The following is a 26,902-nucleotide window of genomic DNA, read 5'->3' as shown; positions in this document are numbered from 1 at the left end:
TTACATTAAATAAGTTTATTTTACCTTTAAATTTCTTTAGAGAAATACTATTATTGTGAATATTACTTTTATTATCTCTATCAATACTTAGTATGCTAATTAATTCACTTTTATTTATTTTTTTTGTAAGTTAGTTTCCTAATCTCTCCAAACAAACTAGAGGTCATCTTTTTTGTTGTTGATTATTGGTTATTTTTCCTTGGTGTTTGTATTCTGTAAGCGATTTTTTGAGTAAGTAGCTTTAGAAGATATTACAAGTTTTTTATCCAATTTTCCAAGATTGTCCTTAATATTCATAGATTATTGTGCATGTTCTTTGAGTAGATGAGAATTTTGTTTTTTTAGATCAGAATTTTTCTTTCTTTTATGATGTAATACATTATTGATTATTTTCAATGAAGTTATCATTGCTGAAAAAAAATACAATGAAATGAAAAAAGAAAACAAAGAACAAAAGAGCCCTAAAAAAATTACATTTTAAAAAATGATAAGGTAAGCAGACGATACATCTCCACCAAACTTACACATACAAAATGGACACCCAGGATGCTTTACCATCCATACATACCCCCACATATTCTAATGCCAGCTAGAAGTAGGCGTATCATTGAGTGATAAAGATCGCTTAAGTTGAACATGAACCAGATATAACTGTAGTTAAGCCAACTCAATCCCTAAATTGTCCCTGTAATGACTGTTAACTATGACATGTAAGCTGCACAATAATAACATGAGAGATATGCTAAATGTTATCGCCGACAACTATCCAGATCTTCTGACATCATTCTGAAAGAACAATCATCACCTTCTAATCAAAGTCAGTCGGGATGTCTATGTCCCTATCTGAAGGATTAGCAAGCTCGTCCAGAGGCTCCTACAGATCCCAAAACCTCAACATAAGAAACTGTTTATCGATCAAAATGCTCTACACAATATTGAATGCGGGTCTTGCTGTAATTAAGCCAACTCAATCCCTAAATTTTCCCTGTAACGACTGTTAACTATGACATCTAGGCTGCACAATAACATGAGAGAGATGCTAAATGCTCTACGCAATATTTAATGCAGGTCTTGCTATGATGACTCCATTTTTTCAAGTAAAATTGATCATCCTATCTATCTAGGACTTGAGGAAGCGGGTAATCAAAAGCGAGAGAAAGCCTCAACTGAGAATTTTAGAAAACACAATCCAGCAGCATTTTTGAATAAGTCGAACTTATTCAATATTTTCTATGACAGCTTAAATACATTTCTTACAATTCACCGATGATATACCTGATCATCATCGCTGACCGAAGAATGCATGATTCCAATGGGCAAAGTATTTACAAGAACTTCAGTGGCTCCGTGTAAATCCTGCGCACATAGCAATACAAGTTACATAGGACAGATTAATATTTACTTAACAGAGTAAAAAATACTACAATAATTTTCTGCTAGATCATATTTAATAACTAGTAAATATAGTAGCATTTGTGCGCGATCTTATAATAATACAAAATTATATCTATTTTAAAAAAATATATTTATTTGATTATTTTATAATATTTTTAAATAAATAATATAATATGAGTAAGAAAATTATAATTTTTTTATACATTTAATAATTTTTCTATTTTTCTTTAATGATACATGTATTTGTGTAATACTCAAAATTATATATATATACATATTAATAGACTAAATCATCACTTAATGTTTCTAATACTTTTTTCTAATTCTTACATTAAAAAAATAGGAACTACATATAGTATCATAATTTTATTTTCTTCTCTTTTATCTTATATGATTAGCATAAAACATAAATCATAGTACAACAAAAATAAATTAATATTATATGGTCTTAATTTTCTTGAGTATCTTGAACTTATTAACATATTAGAGTGTATTTTTTTTCCAGACAAACTCAATGTCATTATACCATATAATATTTTATATGCTTAGACTGTGAACATGACTTTTTTTTTAAAAATAATAGGTGATACAATAAATATATATATTCATGTTATACTAATATGCCATAGATATATTCTTATTATAGTATATATTTATTATTTTTTTCAATATACAATTTAAAAAATTAAATAATATAAAAATATATACCACAAAATTAGATATATAAATATAAATAATATTTTAAATATTAATATAAATTTGATGAACTTAAAAAAACAAATATAAAAAAAAAATACTAATATTTGAACAAAATCAAAGTGAATACTAATACTTATTTATAGCATATAAGTATAACACTTACAATGATTGTAAGCATGTGAGACTAGGAATTTTTTGAATTACTAATTAATAAAAAAATATTTTAATAAAGGTTAAATAAAAAAATAAAAATAAAAACCACAAGTTATAAGATAAATAGGTAAATTATATATAGATGATTCTAGGAAGGCACATCACATCTCTATAGCTCTCATTTATACAAGTACTTGTAAATAGTAAATCATATATATGTTTAGATATATTTATTTTTAAAATATACATATACTAGTCAATTCTCACATCTACATATTTTATCGTTAATTTTATTAGTTTTTGTTTGATCACAACTCTTTTAAATCATTATTCTAATTTAAAACTAATTTATTTAATTAATTTTTATTCATATAGTGTAAATTAATAAATGAAATGCACAAAAATTGGCACATTACATGTAAATGTTACATAGTGCTATCCTATGATTTTTTACTTTGTGTACTCCACATTAAAAACAATATTTACAATAATACGTGTTATAGTGCAAAATTAAATTGTTGTTCTAAATTTTGATGCTCCATATAAATAGAGTTTGAATCTTCACTCGTTATAAAATACTTGCAAAAGATTCATTTGGTATTTCATTTCTTATATATGCTCAAGTTTATTTTACTACTAATTGCACTTATCAAAGTCCAACAATTCACAAAATAAATCTGTGTATGTAGTTAGTTTTCTGGACCAAAATAGATAAATTATCATAAACTAATAATTAATGACCATAAATTTGAAAAAGTTAAATAAAAAAATGAGAAAATAGATAGATTGGTTTGGAGATATTTTAAAGTGTTACATCACCTCTTTGTGACTCTTTTATATTTATATATATATATAGATTATAAATATTATTTAAAAAAATTCAAATAATATATATAGATATAGATTTTAATTTGTAATCTATCTATATTTATATATTGTAAATCTATTAGAATTCAAATAAATCTAGAATTCAAATTTAAATTATATATATGGCGTTAAGATATATTTTTGTAAATCTATTTACGTTTAAATGAAAATCATAAATAATTTCAATAAATAATTATTATGATAAAAAAAAGTAAAAAATTACTTGTTTGGAACCTTTATTTGTATAGTTATTAATAATTATTTAGATAAATATTGATATAGATAGATTGGTTTGGAGATATTTTAAAGTGTTACATCATCATCTTGTGACTCTTTTATATATAGATAGATTATAAATATTATTTAAAAAATTCAAATAATATATATATAGATATAGATTTTAATTTATAATCTATCTATATTTATATATTGTAAATCTATTAGAATTCAAATTTAAATTATATATATGGCGTTAAGATATATTTTGTAAATCTATTTACGTTTAAATGAAAATCATAAATAATTTGAATAAATAATTATTATGATAAAAAAAAGTAAGAAATTACTTGTTTGGGACCTTTATTTGTATAGTTATTAATAATTATTTAGATAAATATTGATATAGATTTTTATAGATACGTTTCCATTAATTAATAATCATAAATTATAAAAAGTAGAATAAAAATTGAAACAAATAAAAATAGAGTGGTTTAGAAAAATTTTAAAGAATCATATCACCTATTATTATAATTAATTTCCATAAAAATAGAAAAAATAGAAGATTAGAATAAGATAATATCATCTTATCTTCTCAAAACTCTCATTTATATAGATGTATAGAAGATAGATAAATAGAAATAGATATATTATAAATATCATTTAAAAAAAATTCAAATAAATCATAGAATTCAAATTTAAATTATATATGACGTTAATATATATTTTTGTAAATCTATTTATGTTTAAATAGAAATCCTAAATAATTTGAATAAACGTTTATTACTATAATTATCATTATTATCAACTATAAATTAGAAAAGGTAAAATAAAAAAATGATAAAAAATAAAGAGTAGGATAAAAAAAAGTAAGAATTTATTTGTTTGAGAAGATATTAATAATCATTTAGATAGACAATGATAAAGAATTTTATAGATATTTTTCCTTTAATTAATAATCATAAATTAGAAAAAGTAGAATAAATAAAATGGGAATATAAATAGTAGTTTAGAAAAAGTTTACGCCTGGGGAGAGAGAGACTTCTTTTTGGTGACTTTGCATAGCGACATATTGGCTTTTTAGACTTTTAAGTTCTGCTTCATTAGCCCAAAAGATGTCATGTGGAGCATGCTGGGATTTTGCCATTGTCAATAGCTCTTCGTGTACTTCCGAGATTCTGTAGACTAGTCTGCTCATAGTTGTGTCTACCCTTGAGATTTCGTCACTGAGTTTGGTCACCTTATGGCTTACGTGAGAGAGTTTTTCATCGATCTGTGCTAGAGTTTTGTTTTGAGCTAGCATGTTCTCCGTTTGCCAATTCAAGACGGCCTCTACAGGTGAGATCTTTTTTAAGGATCCATCAGGTTCTCGAACTTTTGGATTTGTGATCTTTGGTTGGTGGGTTGTTGTACCATCGTCATCAGTAAACGTAGTAGTTTGTGGAAAATCGCACTTGTGGGTATTTATCATGAGGTGGTGAGCGATTTCTGGGTTGAGCCTTTTCTGCTTGTAACATGGTAGGATCTTCTCTTGTTTTGGTTGAGGGGAGGTTTTTTGGTGGTTGTCGTCTTCATCCCATCCGGTAGGTGGGGGAAGGGGTGAGGATGGTGGATCGAATGAGTATTTGACTAAGTAATCAAATTTTCCAAAAGGTTGCCTAAGGGGAACAATATTTGGGTGCCCTTCCACCCATTTTTCTTTTAAGACTTTGCCAGCACTAGGCTTCTTGGGGATTCTTTCCAGGTCATCGATGTTAATGCAATCTGAGTAGTTGCATACGTCCTAATAAATATGCCCGGAGGATGACTTGTAGGCATAAATGGGGACCCCATTTTTGTCGAACGAGGTGATTTCTGCATTTGTCGGGATGACGGAGGACATCATGTACTGAGTAGAGAACACCGGAGGAGTATCTTCCTTCTTTTGAAAGTTAATCTCAATAGACCCATCTTTATTTGTAGAGTACGCTGGATCTGCCGAATGGATTGTAGAAGGTGGTCGGTGAATTTTTTCATAATTAGTTATCCAAGAGGTCGGAAGGATTTTTTGTAGTTCCTCTGTAGTGATTTGCCTGGGTATGTGGGTGCAGCTTTGCTGTTGATTTGTGTCAACAGTGATCATTAGTGCGTCTGAGCTTCCCGGAAGTGCAATGTCAATGGCATGGTTTTGGACTCGGTAAGCTATTTGGTAGTGTAGTGTAGCGCCGATAGATTCTGGATCTTGGTCTAAACCCACTATTTGCAGTTGAACCTTTAAAGCATCAAGAAGTCTTTTGTCTTTCAAGGACATGCAAAAGTTTGGGTAGAATGTGACAATTACTGTACCCGCATTAAGCGTTGTTTCAAGAGTACCGATGGAGGCATGTTGAAACCTTCGCATTCGCGTATCCAGCAAGGTGATCCTAGCACAAACAGGTAAGCCTTTTCGTCCATGATGGGTGAGGGCGAGTCGAATAGCCCCAAAATGGATGTGTCAGCCCCTGGTCAATCCATTGTTGAGGGAATTCCGGCGGGATCTCTAATGTAACGAGCTGTTCTTGTTCGGTGGCAGGGAGGTTACATTGGTCAAACTTTGTTGATTGGATGTATTCTTTGACTGACTTTGGTTGTTGGCGAATGAGTGTTTTTATGGATCGAGTGAGAATGCCTTGCGGTTTTGAGAAGGCATGGTAAGGATTTATGAGAGGTAGGTCGGAAGGAACGATCTTATCATCATCAGAGATGTAAGAGAGTTCATACATATAGCAAAGTTTATTGGCCGAACATTTTTTGAGGGACGGAGTGCAAGAAGAGGCCATAGAGACAGGAGTAGAAAACATGGAGAGCTGAGATGTCGAGGAGCTAGGATTTTGAGGAATGAGAGACATTTGTGAGAGGTTGGGGTTTCTCTTTAGAAGGAGCGATGAGGAGTCGACCTGGGCTTTGATACTATTAGTTTGGGTGATGATCTAGGGATTGAGTGTGTATAGTAAGCAGATACAAGGCTAGTCAATATAGTAAGATTTAACCTCAAAACGCATCCCCAATGTGGCGTCTACTTTTGCCTGGGCGGGATATTGTTTGAGATTAATCTTTGCTATAAAGATGTTGCGATATGTATCTTTATACTACCTAATGTTGAACAACCAGGTTTTATCCTACTGCTTCCCCTATACGAGAAAGAGCCCAAAGGGGTATTTAGAAAGCCATAATATGTAGAGAAAGAAAAGATTTTATTATTTGGAAACTGATGCCCTTACAAGTGAAATGTGGAGGAGTATTTATAATCCCCTTCCACCAAAACGACATAAAGAAAATTTAACATACACCCTTCCCTAGGCTGAGGGAATTTCTGCTAGGCAGGCTTTAAAAACGACAATAAAGAAAATTAAACGTACACCCTTCCCTAGACTGAGGGAATCTATGCTACTCCAGACTCATCATTAATACAAAGAGTTGTCTTTTCAAGCTGCAGGGAATCTCTGTTGTCTTCAGGGAGTCTGCAAACTTCAGTGTATTCTTTCTAAAAAAACGTTATTACCTAGGCGAATCTAGTCAGCATAGCTGGGTGCATCACATGGGTGGGCGAATCTTCTCAAAGGTCACATGGGTCTATTTATGACTTGGATCAGGATTCATGCATGTGTCATTACTGTCATCTTCATCAGACATACTTGGTTCTCCACGTGTTGGTCTTTTCTTGATTGATAACCCCCTCATTATTTCTTCATCAAGCTCTCTTAATGAAGTCATTATTGGAGATGAGCACAGGGAATCTGGTTGTTGTGAGTCTTGGAAGATTGAATCATTATAATCAACTTCATATTCAGAGTAATGTTGATTGTAATAATCCATATCCATTTCCATCTTTAGTGAGTAATCTGGTGGATACTGTTCCCAAGGTGCGTCGTCTTCTGGTCGTGGCCATATTTCATCAGGAATGATGCCATTTGTGCTAAACAGAAGTTTCTCCAGCTGTCGGTGTTTAGGGTTTCCGATGACAACCATTGGGTATTCGCTGGATCTGTATATCTGAACATTTGGTGTAAATGTCAGATCATGGTTGACATTTAGCTTTAGTAACCGAATGGTGTAGCACTTTGTTGGATTTGCCACGTTTTCATCAGCTGAATAAGAGAAGCCAACTGGTCTTTTGTTGCGGACCTTTTCCCATTGTTGGGTGAGCAGATCATTCCAATCAGATAAAGGATGTTGGTATGCCGGACGGAGGTCAGGCCTTTGCATGTAGCTACGAACCGATGTTCGGAGTCCTATGGTGTGAACCTCAATAGCAATAGTGTAGGAGCTCATTAAGTACCAGAACATGTGGGTAATCTTTTTTGGCATAAAAATGGTATTCTCCATGTGAAAGAGTATGGCAAATGGGTACTTTGGATGGAAGCCTAACTCTTTTGCCATTGATTTTCCATGACCTCTAATAAGGGTAGACTGGATATCTAAAGCATTTTGGATGGCCTTTATTTTTTGGGGTTTTGTTGTTGATAACCTTTTGGGCATCTTTTGGAAATGTAGAGATGATTGCTGCAGGGTTTGCCATGAAAACTAGAGGGATGGGTTGATTAGTTTCTGGGGAGATTATATTTATAGTACTCCGGTTTGGCCTTGACAGGAAATCTGGGATGGTGTTTGATTTTCCTTTGATGTGCTTGACTTGAAAGGTGTAACGAGAGAACCACGTGGCTAATCGGAGTAATTGGGCATTGACAGCTTTGTTTTGCTTGAATGTGAGCATTCCTTCAAAGGATGAGAAATCTGTTTCTACCAAGAAATTATGACCGATGAGGTGGAATTGAAACTTCATTATTCCCATTTTGACCGCAAAGATTTCTTTGAGTAGAGTGGTAGCGGAGTTGGGAATCTTTGAATGATCCGCTCTTGTACCCGCACACCTTTCTTTTGTAGTTGGTGTCTTCCTCTAATAGGACCGCCCCCAAATTCTTATCGCTAGCGTCAATCTGTAGGATTCCTTTTCCGTCTGCTGGAATCTGAAGTGGTGGTAAATCTTTCATTAACTCTTTGAGGGTTTTTACCGCTTCTGTCTGTTCTTTACCCCAAGGTGGAGAATCTTTTTGAAGCATCTTGGTTAATGGGCTTGTGAAGCCTGACAGGTGGGGCACAAAGTCTCTGAGGTAGTTCACGATCCCTAGGAACTGTTGGACTTGGGTCTTTGTGAGGCCTTCATTTGGAAATTTGTGGAGTTCCTGGGCTATGTGAGGTTGGGCTTTGTATGTGCCATTGTGCAATTTCATCCCTAGGAACTCGATTTTGGGTTGGCCCAACACCATTTTCTTTTCTGATAACATTATTCCATACTTTTCGGTGATACCAGCAAATTGGGTTAGGAGATCGGTATGGGATTTTATATCAAGGGAAAAAAGGAGGATATCGTCAATGTAGATGAGGGTCTGGTTTAAGATGGACTTGTATATCTTGCTCATGGCTTTTTGGAAGAGGGATAGAGCTGTTTTGAGCCCGAATGGCATTACAGTCCATTAGAAATGATGGTTTGGGATATAGAATGCAGTTTTCGGTCTGTCCTCTTTTTTGACTCCTAGTTGCCAAAAGCCCGCTTTTAGGTCAAATTTGGAAAATACCTTTGCTTGTGATAGGCTGGAGAACAAGGAATTTCTGTTTAGCAGAGGAAACTTGTCATCTGTTAGGAAGTGGTTGAGCGGTTGGTAGTTTATTACTAATCGTTGCTTGCCTCGGGCTTGTTCTGATCTATTGTTGACGTAGAATGCATGGCAGGCCCATGAAGATTCAGTTTCTTCGATTAGTCCTTGTGCTTTTAGCTCTTCGCATTCCTTATTTGCCAGGCTTTGATGATCGGGGCTCATTCCAGGATGGCTTGCTTTAGTTGGGTTTGCATCTTCATTCATCTTAAATGAGAGAGAAATGAAGAATTCCTCATTTTTCCATAGTGGGTGGTCGCATTTATTTGAGAACTCCATATGGGAATTAGCACATGATTTTTGGATAATGCGTTCTTTGATCGATGTTAGACAATCTTCAGTCATGTGGAAGTAATTCGGAACTTGCTCCCATGGAGTGAAGTATTGCTTGTACGCCAACCCCTATGGAAGTATTCGCAGACCTTTTTTCTTCGTGTAGAGGTCGAAACCTATAATTAAATCCTTCCCTGGAAGTTTGGAGCCGATGACCCTGTGGACTATTGAGCAGCCTGGAAAAAATTGCAGCTTGATAGGCCTGCTGATTAGTTCTGTGCAGAAAATTTGGTTATTTGTTGCGTGGAAATACTGCTTCTTTTTCTTCCAAAATTCTGGTGATAGAATATCAGGATTCATGATGGTGTAGGAGGCTCCAGTATCAAAGAAGGCAGCCACTTTGATTGGCTTGGAGTATTTGGTTGGGATGATTTGCATTTTTGCCATAGGGATGGGTTGAACAGAATTTATGGCATTCATTTTGAAGATTCCCCCTGCACTATCGTCGTCTGAGTGGGGGAATGGTCGTAATGCACAGACAGTATACGGGGAGATTTCATCTTCTATAGAGAACACAGATTCTACATCATCGTCTGAGAGGGATACTCTTGTTACATCCTGGATGTGTGATATCATCTTCGCCATTTTGCCTTTTGGACATTGCTTGGCAAAGTGCCATTTCTGTCCGCACAAGAAACATCTATTAGAAGACTTGCCTGGTCTGTTTTTTCTCCAGAGAAATTTCCATTAAGTCCTTGGTTTGAATGACTTGCTTTTGTATCGCTTCCCACCATAGCTTGGCCTTTCGCAGGAACAAGATGACTTAGTTGAGCATTTGATTGTTAGGTCTCTTGGACTGCATACCTTATCGAGCTGCTTTGTTTGCTTCATGTATTCCTGTAGGAATTTATTCTGGGAGCACATTTTTTCTAGTGCTCTCATTATTGTCTGGAATAGCTCACCAAGAGTTGTGTTCTGTAATGTTCTGCCATTTGCTGAGAGGAGTCTGAATGTCTCTTCTCCAAGCGGTTCTGGTATGGACGCCAGGAAGGCTTGCTTTAGGTTTGGATCATCTACTCCCCCAATTAAGTAGAATCTTTTGGGCATTCTTTGATAATGTAGCTCTAAGTCATTCTTATCCATTGAGCAGCACTTCATTTTAAAGAATTCTGCTCTGAGTCTTTCGATTACTTGGGCATCTTGCCCACAAAATTCGACATAGAGGTGGTTTAGAGTTGTTTCAATTGATTCTGCTTGGAGGAATTGAAGTTGCCTGTATTCTCCTAGACATTGCCACCAGTCTTGCAGTATTCCAGTGAATCTTGACACAAGTTGCAGAAGGATATCTCTTATTTTTGCCCTGGGCTTTTGGGCTTCGAGCAAGGTCCAAGCTTTGAATTCTTGAAAGCGAGACCTCCATTGACTTGGTGGTAAATCATCTAACGTGAAGGTATGAGGTTTTCCGCTTGTTGCAAAGTTGTGCCTGGTGGTGTTTTGTTCTCCTGAGGATGACGCCTCCTCTTCTATGATTGGCTCTGTTGGAGGAAACCATGTTTCTCTTTCTACCCCCGAAGCTTGGGTGTGGTGTGTCATGAATTGATGTGGGGCTTCGTCGCTACTGTCGTCATCGTCGATCTCCCATAATTCAGATTTGTCAGAGGATGATTGCATATCGTCGCTTGAGCCATCTAGTTCTTCGTTAAGATTAATTTGCGGGAGATTGTCTAAGCAATGTTGATGGATTAGCTCAGTGAGGCGATTTGTCTTTTGGACCATGAGCTGGTGTTTTGTCTGACCGTCGTCTACTTGCTTTTCTTTTTGTTGTTTCTTTAGTTGGTCTTCTTCTTCAAGGATTCTTTTGAGGCGAAGTATTTGATCACCCCTTTTTGCAGGCATTGCTAGTGGTTGGGAATGTTGTGGCATTGTTGAAAACATCCATGGTGTGGGACTTACGCCTGGGGATAGAGAGACTTCTTTTTGGTGACTTTGCATAGCGACATATTGGCTTTTTAGACTTTTAAGATGTCATGTGGAGCATGCTGGGATTTTGCCATTGTCAGTAGCTCTTCGTGTACTTCCGAGATTCTGTAGACTAGTCTACTCATAGTTGTGTCTACCCTTGAGATTTCGTCACTGAGTTTGGTCACCTTATGGCTTACGTGAGAGAGTTTTTCATCGATCTGTGCTAGAGTTTTGTTTTGAGCTAGCATGTTCTCCGTTTTCCAATTCAAGACGGCCTCTGCAGGTGAGATCTTTTTTAGGGATCCATCAGGTTCTTGAACTTTTGGATTTGTGATCTTTGGTTGGTGGGTTGTTGTACCATCGTCATCAATAAACGTAGTAGATAGTGGAAAATCATGTTTGTGGGTATTTATCATGAGGTGGTGAGCGATTTCTGGGTTGGGCCTTTTCTGCTTGTAACATGGTAGGATCTTCTCTTGTTTTGGTTGAGGGGAGGTTTTTTGGTGGTTGTCGTCTTCATCCCATCCGGTAGGTGGGGGAAAGGGTGAGGATGGTGGATCGAATGAGTATTTGACTAAGTAATCAAATTTTCCCGAAGGTTGCCTAAGGGGAACAATATTTGGGTGCCCTTCCGCCCATTTTTCTTTTAAGACTTTGCCAGCACTAGGCTTCTTGGGGATTCTTTCCAGGTCATCGATGTTAATGCAATCTGAGCAGTTGCATACGTCCTAATAAATATGCCCGGAGGATGACTTGTAGGCATAAATGGGGACCCCATTTTTGTCGAACGAGGTGATTTCTGCATTTGTCGGGATGACGGAGGACATCATGTACTGAGTAGAGAACACCGGAAGAGTATCTTCCTTCTTTTGAAAGTTTATCTCAATAGACCCATCTTTATTTGTAGAGTACACTGGATCTGCCGAATGGATTGTAGGAGGTGGTCGGTGGATTTTTTCATAATTAGTTATCCAAGAGGTCGGAAGGATTTTTTGTAGTTCCTCTGTAGTGATTTGCCTGGGTATGTGGGTGCAGCTTTGCTGTTGATTTGTGTCAACAGTGATCATTAGTGCGTCTGAGCTTCCCAGAAGTGCGATGTCAATGGCATGGTTTTGGACTCGATAAGCCATTTGGTAGTGTAGTGTAGCGCCGATAGATTCTGGATCTTGGTTTAAAATTGTTTTCCACATTGTAAAAAAAACAATGAAAATATTTATAATAATAGCAAGAGTATTAATAGTATTATTTTTCATAGATATTTTATAATATAATTATTTAATTTTTATGGATATTTTATCTTTATTAAATATTTTTATATATAGATAGATAATATCATGTTTTCAATATAGATATATATATTAAATAGAAGCAATTTACAATACATGTTTCCTTAATTTTAAAGGTAAATATTATCTATAAATTTACTGTTTTCTTAAATAATATACCTATAATAGTATGAATTATAGTATATAGTATATATAAATATTTATATCAATAATTTCTACATATATAACATTTAAACAAAACATTGATATAAATATATATTTCTATGGCTACATGACATATATATAAAATATAATAATATTTAAAAATAAATTATTAATATAAATTAAATAAGAATAGAAAATGTCATAGTGTAGACAGTATATATATGCATCAGCTATTTTTAGTTTGTAATATATTTCGCAATGTCCTTTGGTGAATTTTATAAAAAAAAAGAGCTTCAATCACTTGATAAAAAATAAATTATCTTACAAATTTATAAAATAAAAAAAATGATATATATGTCTTTATTATTTTTAAATAAATATGATTAATTATTTAAATTATCATAAAATATCTTAAACATATCTTATTTTAATATATTTATTTATTTATTTTTGTTTAAGTTTATGATTATTCTAATTTTTGAATTTTACAGTGACAACAAAAGATTATATATTATATGTTTAATATAATATTAAGTTTAATTAAATTTTATTTAAGTTATAAAATATATGATTTTATTATTTTTAAATAATTATCATCGTAAAATATCACAAAATTATCTTATTTTAATTTGTTTATTTATTTATTCATTTTAATTTAAGTCGTGTTTACAATCTACTGTTAAATATAAGAATATTTCGTTAAAGTTAACGGAAAAAAATGAAAACCCATTAAAATCAATAATTTTCATTATCTACACATTTTTTATATAAAAGAGATATATAAAAAATTTACAAATTTAAATGATATAAAAATATATACTATAAAAATTAAATATGTAAAATATAAATAACATTAAATTTCATAAACTCAAAAAATATATAATTATTTGGTATTTGGGCAAGATTGAGTTAAATCAATCACTCGTATAAAAAAAAAAACTACTAATGTTGGGACAAATCAAAGTGATCCAAGAGTACTCTATTTATAGACTAAATATATAATACCTAAAATGGTTTATAAATCAAGTGGGACTATATAGATTTTTCTATTGTTAATTAATTATTTTTTTTAATAAATATTAAACAAAAAATTTTTAAAAAACCACAAAATAGAGAAAATAGAATATTAGAAAAAGAGAGTACCACCTTATAGAAGTATAGATAGATAATGTCATTTTTTTCAATATATATATAATTTGCAAATTTCAATGATATAAAAATATATACTACAAAAATCAAATGTAAAATATAAATAATATATTAAATTTGATAAACTTAAAAAATATATATAATTATTTGGTATTTAGGCAAGATTGAGTTGAATCAATCACCCATATAAAAAAAAAAATTAGTGTTGCGACAAATCAAAGTTATCCAATGATACTTTATTTATAAACTATAATACCCACAATGTTTGTAAACCATGTGGGTAGGACTATATGGATTTTTTTGAATATATATTAAATAAAAAATTAGAAAAAATAACAAAATAGAGAACATAGAATATTAGAATAAGAGGTGTCACCTCATCAAAAAAAAAAATTAGAAAAAAATCACAAAATAGAGAAAATAGAAGATTAGAATAAGAGTTGCCACCTCATCTCCTCAAAGCTCTTCTTTATATAAATATATAGATAGATTTTCCAAGTGAATTTATACCACACCTGTAATTCATACTCCCAGATAGAGCCCACAAAATAATATGCAAGTGATGTATGACTAGGAAACCAATTAGAACATGCGTAATGCTGTCAAAATAAGCTAAAGATAAAAAATACACCAGGTTCACTCAAGCAATCAATGTTTCATAGGGAAAAGTCAACACCAGCGAAACCGTTATACATGAGATAGGCGAAGCTTAAAGGAAAATTCAAACATACCTCACAAGGGTTGACATAAGGATCATTGGAACCTTCAATAACCATCTTAGAAGCATCTTCAGCAGAAGTCCCCTGCATGTGCAATAAATTATATTAGAAAAATACCTCCCAGCATTTCAATGGGAAGGTATAAGCAAGCTGCTATACATGCTCATCCTGATTGCCTGAAAATTCTCCTTCCGCAACCAAAGGCTTGACATCAAGTGGTGTTTCCTACCATACGAAAATGAAACAAATAAATAATGGTTATTTGGAGATGAAATGTGTTGGATAAGGCGTGCATTGGTCCAAAACTAATATATTATGAACTACTGCAACCAAACTGATTCTTGTCACTTTCTTCAATTCTCAATCCAAGCTGAACACATTATTAAGTACCTAAATCAATTCAGTATCATTACCCACATTGGATTCATTGCTTTTAACAGTTTGTAACTTATTCAGCTTCTAAACAAACTCAAAGATAATAACAATTTTTTTTAAAAAAAAAAAAACAGCTTTTTACTTTTTTATCTTTTAACACCTTAATTTTTTTTTTTTAAGCAAAACACCGCTACTTGTACTATAAATAAGAAAATAATACAAGTAACAGTGTATACAAAGATTGCACCACTCACAGTACAAAGAAATAGAAAAAAAAAACACAACAAAAGTTCCTAGTAAAACACAAACAAGAACTATACAAAAGCATTACCAGAAAACCTGCCAATCTCTACATAAATCAGAAAAAGGCACAGTTCTAAACTCTTTTACATTAAACAGCCAAATAGCTACCCAGTATCTCACTTTATCTCAAATGTCTTCTGCATTATCTTCTACCCCTTCAAACAATCTTTTATTTCTTTGCAACCAAATTTCCCACCAAACAGCCACTGTCCCTGTCCCCATAATAGTTTTTTATGTAGAAAATATTGTATATTGAGCAATTACTGAGTATCCTTTTAACAGGGGAACCAAGCTGTATAATTGGAGAGTTACTATAATTAGATTATTTAGTTTTAGACTAATTAATTTATCCTAGAATATCTGTAATTACTCTAGAATATTTGGTATTCAATACTAAATTTGTATATACCTGGACAGTGCCTATTTAATGTCTTATTATCTATCAATAAATTATCATGTGTGGCTAATTTTCTACATGCTATCAGAGCTTTCCGTCTAAACCCAGAAATTTTGCAGCCCTTTTTTTTCTCAGCATTCATCTTTTTCCTCATGGCTACTCTACCCGATCCTACCACTTTGAATCACATAGATTCTATCACCAATGTTACCCCAGCCGATTCCTCTGCTCGTGCCCATTCAGAAGGCCAGGCCTTGACTGCAGCTCCATTGTAGCCTTTTCCATTCACTCCATCTCAAATCACCCAACTCTTTGAGCTATACTTAATATCTCCACTACTGTTGTTGCATCTGATCCATCAAATCCAGGTACCTCTGCTGCCTTCAAATTTCAAAACTCTGCCTGGATTGTGGATTCAGGGGACCTCGGATCACATGACTGGTCAGCCCCATTAGTTTACGACATACACTACTCAAAAAATTAAGATTGTTGATGGTTCCTTCTCCTATGTGGCTGGTAAAGGGTCTATATATTTATTCCCTTCTATTACCCTTTATAATATCCTTTATGTCCCCAATCTATCTTGTAATCTACTTTCTATCAGTAGAATCGCAATGTTTTGCTTCTTTCTCACCACTTTGTTGTACTTTTCAGGATATGTCCTCGAGGAAGACGATTGGGAGTGTGAAAGCATGTAGTAGGTTGTATTACATTGATCCGTTTCCTTCTGCTCAAGTAAATAAAGTTGTTGTTTCTAGTTGTATTTCTTTTAGTAACAATGATATTATGCGGCGACATTGCTAGAGCCTTGATGTTTACAACTTATGTCCCTAAGCATTTATGGGGTGAGGCTATCATTACTGCTGTCTATTTCATCAATTGAATGCCCTCTTAAGTGTTAAAATATCACACTCCACTCTATCCTTCTTGGAGCATATCCACATAAGCAACTTGTTTCTCATCTTCCCTTAAAGGTCCAAATCAATCCAAATTTGATCCGTGTGCTCTTAAGTGCGATTTTTTTTTGGCTGCTCTTCTACAAAAAAAAAATGTATAAATGCTATCACCCTTCTACTCGGCGTATGTATGTCTCATTAGATGTTATATTCAATGAAGAGCAACCTTTTTAACCCAACATTTCACTACAAGGAGGGACGGTGAGTGAAGTTTCTAGTTGGGATACTTGCCTACCTATGGCCATCCCAATAATTGATCAAACTACTCACACCAATTCTTCATCTCTTTCTTTGTCTGACATAGGAACTTATGAGCAACAATCTCAGCCCCAAATTTCTAATTTCTCAGCCTCTGAATTAATTCAATGCAATGAGGGACTTCTCTATCATTCAAATTTCTTTTGAAATGAAAATCCCAATCCACTTCCTGCCCTAACAAACAATTCACCAATGCAAGTCTTCCTATTCTCTAAAGCCTAGCCAAATTAAGAAAAGCAATTCTAATCTGCACCCGGTCAAACGATCTACCACGACAAAGATAGAATCAAACTCATTCGAAAATGACAACCCCTCAATAAAGTCCATTAACACATCTTCCCAAACCATCTCTGGAATAGGCAGTGGCTGTAAAAGTCATGCTGGAGATTGTGCTAGATACTAGTTTTGCTGACATACTGTGCACTCAGCCACATATTTTTGGATATCCTTTCTCATTCCTTGCCAATATAACTCTGCAACCAGCCTTTGGAAAGTTTTAAAAAACACTGAATGTCCTCCTGTTTTATTCGCATGATACTCTTTCAATAATATAGGTATAAATGGCGACGGAGATGGCAACACTAAGCGGCCCTTAAACTTAAGGCAATTTTGATTATACGTATACCCTTTGCTGGCTTTTCCCAACTACACTTCCTTAATTATTTTGGTTAGAACTGGGTCTCTAGCCACATGCGCCTGTAGGTCACTCATTGACAACACAGTAGGCGCTGAAATGATGGCTAAAGAGGCTTCTTGTTGCACGCGAGATAAAGCATCAGCAGCCTTATTTTCCAAACCTGGTCGGTATTGGATCGCAAAGTCATATCCCAACAGTTTGGTCAGCCATTTTTGGTGCTCAGTAGCCACCAATCGTTGTTCCAGCAAATACTTCAAACTCCTTTGGTCTGTTCGCACCAAAAACCTTCTTCCCAGCGAGTAAGACCACCACTTTTGGATTGCCAACACAATGGCCATTTATTCTCTTTCATAAACCGACTTTGTACGGGCCCTTGATGAGAGCACTTGACTGAAGAGGCAATTGGACGTTGTTGCTACATTAGGACTGCCCCCAAACCTGACCCCGAAGCATCCGCTTCAACCACAAACGGATCTGAAAAATTCAGTAAGGCCATTGGGTCGGCTGCATTGCTTTGCTTCCAATGGCAAAGCTCCCAATTGCACCCAATAACCTTCACCTTCTTGATGAACCGTTCTTAACATAGCCTCGAGAGAAATTGGAGTGTTGCACAAGCTTGGGTCACCCTGCAATGTCACTGTAATACCTCGAATTTCCTAATAAGAGTTAGGACTTTGATTAGGAGGCCGAGAGGGCCATAATTGATTTATGATGTTATTTAGTGATCATATGCATGTTTATGTGAATTATATTATTATATGATGATAAATACATGCATATGGGTGTATTTATAATTATAAGGGCATTTTGGTAATTTGGCCCGTTGGGAGCGTAATTGTGTATTTTCGTGCATGTGGGTGAGTTATGAATGGTACCACATTATATGTGGATTTGTTCGAGCTTTTCGGCATGAGGCGATTATGGAATGCAAGTGTTCGGTCTGGTCATAACAAGTTTAAGTTCAGGGCTCAAGATGAATTTTAATTATTAAAGCATTACCGAGAATTAAAGGGTAATGAGATATAATTTATTGGTGTTTGAGAATATCGAGGATAGCAGGAATTGGAGAGTGTTAATTATGATTAACGAAATAGGTGCGAAAGGACAATTTTGCCCTTGAGAGCCTTTAGAAACCCTTATTAGACCTAGGGGTATTTTGGACTTTTCACCCCTAGGATAGATATAAGCCATTAAGGCTGTAGAAAGAAGAGGAAAACATAGTCTTTTTCCTCCTCTCCCGATGGTTTTCTCCTCCATTTTTCCTTGAATTTTCAAGCTTCTTTTTGAGGAATCAAGCCAAAGAACCAAACTGGGATAAGCTAGGGTTATGCTCCACCATTGAAGAGGGTGTGTTGCTGAGATTGAGGTGAGTTTTTAGCCATTAGAACTCTTGCTTTTGCTCTGTTTTCTTAGTTAAGTTTTAGCAGGTTTTTGAGTTAGAAAGTTAGGAATTGATTGGAGTTTTGGCTAGAGTTCTTGTGGTTGTGATGCTTGGGGCATGTGAAGATGGTTTTTGGGTTCATTTGGCATCAAAAATGGGATTTGGAAGCATTGGTAACAGGTTGGAATTGAAGGAGTCGAAGAAGGAAGTTTCAGGGGAGGTTCAGTCTGAGGGTAGCGCTACAACGCCCATCAGAGGGCGCTATAGCGCTACACAGATTTGTTGATGGGCGGTTTGTGGTTCTGAGGGTAGCGCTGTAGCGCTAGGAGGGTAGCGCTGTAGCGCTACCCTGTTTCTTCAGAACCCCGTTTTGAGTGTTTTTAAGGGTTTTTGGCTCGAGGTTTCAATCCTTAAGGTCCGGAATCGAATCTACTCACCGTGTGGGCATGTTTCGAGATCCCGAGAGTGGGGTTTAGATCAAGATCCTATCTTTGTTGTTTTTCATTAATTGGAGATTGTATTTTGTTATGACTAGGTGACCGCTAAAGAATAAGGATCAATCGTTCTCAAGGGTCGTTCTTGTTTTAATTCTCGCTCGAACCGGAAGTAAGAAAACTACATCCTGTGTATATGTGACGTGCATGGTTATTTTTTATGCATGTTGGATGTTTAAATGTGATGCACGAGAAACATGTGATTAGGGCATGCTATGCATATTGAATATGAGATTGTTCAGAGCTTGAGTCTCTGTGTTTATGTATGATCCTAATTGTGCTAGTAATTATTGAGTAAGCATGCTGAATGCCCTATGACAGATATTTGACATATGATATATATTTGGTAGCATTGCTTACTTGTGTATGGCACTGACTAGTCAGGGACGGCACTGGTCGTGTATCACTAACCTAAGAGTCAGAAACGACATAAGCGTCCTGAACGCAGGGCCGAATGAAGATTAGATCTAATCGATATCAGCATTGAATGACTCATATAGGGTATTAATGCTGGACCGACCCTAAGATCGATGAAACTTATAAGCGCTTGTCTAGTCTAAGACTAGTTACTCAGGGCCAGGGCCAAAGGCCTAGGTGACTATTTGTCACATGGCTAGGGAGCAGTACTCCATGGTTACGACTCTATGGTCATGAAGAAGGTTATGTTAGTGACTAGCCATCATGCACCTATCCTGTTTAAGCTAGTGAAAGGATCGCTTGTTTATAAAGGGAACGGAACCCACCTTAGTGACTGTACCACTGTCACTCTTCTATTTTGGGCTAAAAGCCCTGGATGATTATTATGATCATTGTTTGATGTATTATACTCAACATTAAGTGAACCTATTTGCCTGCTTGAATAGGGCTGTATTTGCGAGGCGTGTGCCTTATGATTTGATGACATGTTATTACTGTTCATGAGCATATTAAGTTTTTTTGCTAGGCTTCGGCTCACGGGTACTATGTGGTGCAGGTAAAGGCAAAAGAAAGCTGAACCATCCTTGAGTTAGAGAGCTTAGGTGACGATGTGTACATATGCGGCTGCTCGACCGCCACGGCCGAGGGTTGAAAGAGGAACTAGGGTTAAACCCTGTTTTGCCACTTAGATCGGCCTGTTGTAAATATTTTCCTGTAATACTCTTAAATTATATTTTTGGGATCCCAATGTATACAGTAAACGTTCTAATGAAACGTTACATCTTAACCAAAAATTTTAATCCCTAAACCGCTAATCATACTTAGTTACACAATTTTGGCCAAATGACTCGATTAGCAAGTTTAGCACTGTTTACAAGGCACACTGTAACGGTCCCTAGAGTTTGGGGCGTTGCAGTCACCCACGAACCCCCCATCTCAAACTTCATTATGATTGTCCTCCAATTGACTTGCATATTGCCCAATGTTTCCAGCCATTTGATTCCCAAAATTACATCTGCTCCCCCTAATTCTAGTGGTAAAAAATCAGTTACCACTCTGAGAGCCCCTAAATCAAGTTCCACTTGAACACAAATTCCCTCTGTTCGTACCTTCCCACCAGTGCCCAATAGTACTCCGTAGCAAGTTGTAGCAGTGATTGGCAACTGTCCTGCTGTTACGATCTCTATCGAAATGAAATTGTGTAGCCCCGCTATCAATGAGTAACGTAATTGGTCACTCTCCTATCTTTCCTACCAGTTTCATTGTGTGCTGAGGAGATCCCAACCAAGGAATTCAACGATAATGTTGCAAGTGTTTCCTCAGCCAAGCTTTCATTTGAAGAGTCTGGAATCAAAGGAGAATCATAGCTGCTTTGAGGCTCATCATCATCTAATATCAACATCACTTGCAGAAACTTTTGCTCACATTGGTGCCCACGATGAAGCTTCTTATTGCAATTGAAACACACCCCTCTATCCTTCTTGTCCTGATATTTTGCTCCGACAGCCGCTTTATAGTTGGCTGGTTGGTGGCTGTCGTGGACTTTGCAGTGATGGTTGCTGCCGGTGCCATGGATGAGTAAGTGGATGGTGGATATGCCATCACTGACTTCATGGGGAAGGGATTATACGATGGCTTGGGTAATGAAATTGGGCTGGGAATGGTCTTCAATCCCACTGGTTTTGTTGTTTGGGCTGTAGCCAACAATGGGTATCCTTCTTGGGCCATCTCCATAATTTGGGCCAGGTCCACGGACTGCAATATGTGCAAGGCTCCTTTAATGTCATCCTTGAGGCCCTTGATGAAGCTTCCTTCCAAAATATGCTCGGGTAACCCATGAATCCGAGAGGCCACAGCTTCCCATCGTACCCGATACTCCCTCACCGACGACTCCTGTGTAATAGACAGCCACTCCTCCGCCGTAGAACCCACCAGAACCGCACGAAACCTCAACAGCAACAGATTTTTTAGAGTAGCCCAAGAAGTAAACAGCCTGCTTTGGTTCTCCCACTGAAACCATGTCAACGCATCACCTTCCAACCCAATCATGGCTGCTTCAAGCATCTGAGACTCCGTCAATCTGTTAAGAAGAAAATAACATTCCACTCGAAACACCCATCCATCTGGATTATCACCAGAGAAAAGAGGTAACTCCATCCTTGGGGGCTTGTAATCCCTCCCAAAACACTGCTCTGTATACGACAAGGGGTTCCCTGTCGGTTGCTGAAATGGTGGAGAAGATTGGCAACCCAATGACATCGGCACCGCCGACGAAATATCACCCTCTACCGCCTTTCGACGACGATCGTTGCTTGCATCGGTCGCCTCCGTACGCGTCTGTCCTGGAACCAGTAACCCCCGAGTCAAATGCCCCACCAAGAAATCCATCTTCAGCTACATCGACTCCATCTCCTTCGGCAGATGCTGGAAATCTGCTTTGACTGCCGTGAGCTCAGTACGAAGTTCAGATTGGAGATTCTCCAATTTTTCGTCTAACACTTCAAGCTGTAGATCCTTCTTTGGGCCCATGGAAGATCGAAGTCTCTGATACCAATTGATAGGCTAAATCAGGTATTTAAAAGCAAGATAAAGACAGCAAAAGAAAATTGGAACAAATGCAATCAAAAATTGTATTGAATAACCAAGAGTTCGAGAGCTTGGTTCTCTCCCCTTACAATCGACTCAAATTCTCCACACCTCACACACTCCTCTCCTGCCTATCTTATTCTTACTTCACTTGGTACACCCCTTTTCCCGTGTACCCTATCACGCACTAAACCCTCTCCCATCACTAACTCAAGACTGATTCACATATTCCCTAAGCTAACCTAACCACTTGCTCCCTATTTGCTCTCCTCGTGTACACATAGGTGAAGGGTGGCCTATCACATCCACATTTAAACCCAAAAATTGGCTTTTCTATCAATTAATTCTTAAACCTGAAATCGTGCAAGAGGTTTTCAAAATTTTCAACAAGAAATATTTTGGTCCCTGCATCAAGAAAAAATAAAGTATCATTCACAAATTGTAAATGCATCAATACAACATTTTCCTTCCCCACTTTAAAGCCTCTCATCACATTTAAATCCTCGATACACCAATCTCCCTAAAACGTCCTAGAGTAAAAAGGAAAGGCGACAAAGGATCAACTTGCCTCAACCTTGTAGAAACCTTTGAACTTACCTCAAGACCACCCACTAAAAAAATCGAGTATGAAGCCAAATTTGCACATCCTTTTATCTATTTTCTCCACAAACCCCCTAAAGCTTTCTTATTTGACAAAGTAAAGAAATTCCCGTTCCACAAAATCATATGCTTTCTCAAAATCTATCTTCAATACCATGCCTTTCTTTTTGGTATGTCCACTACTTCATAAACAACAATATTTCTCACAATACTTCCTATTTTGATATCCTATATCTCTCTTCCTCCTACAAAATTCTCTTGATTCTTTGAAACTTTGTCATCCAATACTTCTTTCAACCTTAGAGATAACACCTTCGATATAACTTTATATAGGTTTGTAACTAGGCTAATTGGCTTATAATCTTCAACTCTGCTTGAATTGCATTTCTTTGGGATCAAGCATGCATATGTCTTGTTGGTCATGCCATGCACAATCCCATGCCTTCCAAACTCATTTACCACTCACCAACCCCTCTTTCACCAACTACCAATTATCCCTTGTACAATTCATGGATCTGTCATTATAATTAATAATTGTATAAATCTGCAGTAGAACAATAAGGAACACACTGGTTTGCTACTACTTCGGTTTGCTACTTCGAGGAAGAAAGAGGCATGCCAAATACAATTATTGGAGCCAAAGATTGAAGCAAAGTCAAACATGGGTAATGCCAAAATTCCAATGATAAAGGTAATAACTTGAAGCCACGCCATGAAGTCAAGGTAAGAGAGTGAAAAAAAGATAAATAGTTAGTGGAATGAAGAAATCATTGGTTGGTAAAGAGCGATGGAAAAAATTACACTAGATGACAAGGATTGGTAAAGAAGATTGTGATGGTTACAAAAAAGTGAGATAGTGAAGAAAATGTCAAAGTGATTGTTTTGAGACTATTGAGTACCACAGTTAAATCATATCTTCTTGGGAACCACATGGATCAGCAAACTAAAATCCAAAAAAAAAAAAAAACTCTACTTTTCGTTTTGCCTAACTATCATCAATTTCAAACATTCATGCAAACTCTTTCCACCCCTTCTCCACCAAAAGAGACATTATTGGCTACATGCCTTTTTCCTGTAGGAATCATTATACACAGCTGAAGTTCTCTATATGTCCAATCAGCTCCAGGCAATCAGTTGTAAAAATAACTAACATTACCAGCTTGGATTGGATAAATTCTTGGTCATTTTTTGAAAAAAAAAATAATAATTCTGGATACAAACCTTGACAGATATGAAATACAGCATTTGCGATAAGTCACATGAATAATCTCCAATGAAAAAACAACAGCTTCCACTTATTGTTCATGTATATGCAAAAAAATTAGGAAAATATTACATTTCATTATAGTAATGTCATACTTACAGGTTCTATGAGATCTGTACAAAGGTTTCTTCCTCCCTTACTGAGATCTCTCAGTGTTCCCTGTATAATCAATGAACTGGTGAAAAAAAATGAATAATCATTCAAGGAAGTGGTGGCAAAAAGGATATTGTGAAAATAACAAGAAGAGTAAGCTCGGTTTATGATTTTTCATATGCACACACAAAGTCATACCATACATACCATAATAAATAACACATAAGCATTGTTACCAGTCTAAACAAAATACACAAACCTTATTTGCCCACATAAGACCACATGCATTACATAACGTTCTAGGACCAGCAGGCCCACGACGCATTGCAGGCGTATTATGCTCACTAACACCACAGTGTTGACATCTCCGCAAACTGAGTATTGCAGAAAAAGAAGGGAAACCCAAATTCTAAGAATTGACAACAAGAAAAACTCAAAAAGAAGATAAATCAACAGAGCTCTATTGAGCTCAGAACTCACACAGTTTCTGGACGATTAGTGCCATCTTGAGGACCACTTTGTGACGAGTCCCAGCCCGAAGTTCCAGAACTTTCTTTTAATGATGCAAATTGCCCATTCTTCCGGTGCATCCTGGGAGGACAGCAATAATAAAATAATAAGATCTCTTGTAACAGATTGCCAAGGAGTCGGTGTACAATATCTTTGGATTTTGCCATTGCTACTTCTATATCTGGAACATTTCAAGTGAACCATAACAAACAAATGACAAGAAATTTTACTTACTTTGGATATAAAGTAGTTTAGAAAAGAGAGAGAGAGAGTAGAAATTATCAAAGAATATCAATGTCTAGAAAGCATTCAATTTGTTTGTTAAGCTTCCCTAAGTGCAACACTGACTAAGACAAGAAAAAGCATCCCAATTACACAAAATCCAAATTCGTACAAACACAAAAACACAAAAAATAAATATACATTATTATATCACATTTACTGCAGCTTAGTCAATTATTTCTACAGTATGAACTATGAACCTGGCTGCCTGATGGGCACTTGATGTGGAGAATTATCAAATGTCTTATTAAATTGGTAAGAATACAGTGGTGCCAAGGTTTCGAGTACCTTGGAGACTCCTCACAGAGAACTTCTCTGTAGACAAAAAAACTTATCCCCTCCAAATAAGTTCTCATGACTTATTTATACATTGTGTCTAAGACTCTCCCCAACCAATAGGATTACATTAAATTGCTGACTCACTTAAATGAACTAAAAGACTCCTGATAAAAAGACAACTAATACACATTAATTAATTCCCAAATTAGTTCTTCTCCTTGAATATGTGTATTATAGGTGGCCTAACATTACCCCGCTCCCAAACATCCACCTTCTCCTCAAGGTGGGAATCTGGAAACTCAGTGGCCAGCTTGTGGAAATCATCCCAAGTAGCTTCAAAATCTGGTAAGCCGAGCCATTTGATGAGGACCTCTATGCCTCCTTGTGGCCCTCCCACTTTGTTTCTCACATCCAGCAGCTGTTCAGGTTGGGTGCGCAACTCCAAGTCTATTGTTAGTTGTGGTGGAAGATGGTAAGTAGACAAACCAGTTCCATGGGCTCTGCGCAATTGTGAAATGAGGAAGACTGGATGTATGGAAGTGTAGAAAAATGTGAATTAATTAGAGATTATCTTCTTATATTTTTTTAGAAACTTTCTAGGAATAGATTGTACAGTCATTTCCTTCCCTGAATAGTGCTAATTTTCCCTAGATCTAGTTTGGGAGAGCTTTTAAAAAGCTAAAAGCACTTTTTGGAGTAGTTATGAATTAAAAAGTGTTTGGTAAAATTTAAAAAATAGCTTTTTAAAGAATTTAAGTAAAAATTTTAGCTTTTAGCCAAAGTTGGCCCACCCCAACTTTGGGATTTTAGCTTTTACGGAAAGCTAATTTATTAGTTTAATGAATATTTTATTGGACCAAATTACCCTCAATCTAATCACAAAATTCTCATTTTACCCACTTTAATTTTAAAGTTCTTTTCTATCTCAACATATTTCATCTCTCATAAAATAATATCACTACCAGCCGACACTCCTTGCCAACCTCCATCTCTTCATAATTATCAATGGTATGTATTTTCAATATATGCCATTCATTAATCTATTAATCTACTTTCTTTTATTTTGCCATAGTTTTTAAATTGTTTTATCTCTATTAGGCTATATGTATTTAGTTAATATATCTTTTTTTTTTAATTTCTTGTTTTCTCTTGCCATGGATTTTCAAACCTTACATATTCTATGGTTTCATAAACTATCAAGATAATATGTATTAGTTTGTATAACATATATTTATATAGGTATATATATATATATTTGGTACAGGAATGCATTTGTTTCATTTGTTATATATATATATAATATATATATTTATAATAAATTTGGTGCTTAAACAATTTTGATCAAAGCTTTAACATTTAACAATTTTGTTAGTAGTAGCAATGAGATAAGTTATATAATGAGACTTCAAAATCATAGTATATAGACAATATAAACTCTAACACATGACCAACAAGAATTATAAAGATGATAAATTAGCCTTTGGCCTAGGATTTGACAAAAAGATTTGTAAAGATGATTTCTATTTTTCTTAGGA

At 35.5% G+C, this 26,902-nt stretch overlaps 1 protein-coding gene across 1 annotated transcript in view; it reads right to left on the bottom strand.

The window, feature by feature from the left end:
• Nucleotides 1-457: 457 nt before the first annotated feature.
• Nucleotides 458-26,902, bottom strand: part of LOC133803459 (GATA transcription factor 24-like) — a 46,321-nt gene continuing 19,876 nt past the window's right edge. Inside the window, exons 4-10 of the mRNA XM_062241512.1 lie at nt 24,777-24,887; nt 24,556-24,670; nt 24,303-24,362; nt 14,695-14,760; nt 14,548-14,619; nt 1,276-1,356; nt 458-874 (exon numbers count right to left, since the gene is read on the bottom strand). Coding sequence (XP_062097496.1) covers nt 809-874; nt 1,276-1,356; nt 14,548-14,619; nt 14,695-14,760; nt 24,303-24,362; nt 24,556-24,670; nt 24,777-24,887 — 571 coding nt within the window. The 3' untranslated portion in view covers nt 458-808. The remainder of the gene's footprint in view (nt 875-1,275; nt 1,357-14,547; nt 14,620-14,694; nt 14,761-24,302; nt 24,363-24,555; nt 24,671-24,776; nt 24,888-26,902) is intronic.

The sequence above is a fragment of the Humulus lupulus genome, chromosome X, assembly GCF_963169125.1.
Source record: "Humulus lupulus chromosome X, drHumLupu1.1, whole genome shotgun sequence".
Taxonomy (NCBI): Eukaryota; Viridiplantae; Streptophyta; class Magnoliopsida; order Rosales; family Cannabaceae; genus Humulus; species Humulus lupulus.
Note: the sequence above shows the minus strand (reverse complement) of the source record. Positions and strands in the feature narration are given on the sequence as shown.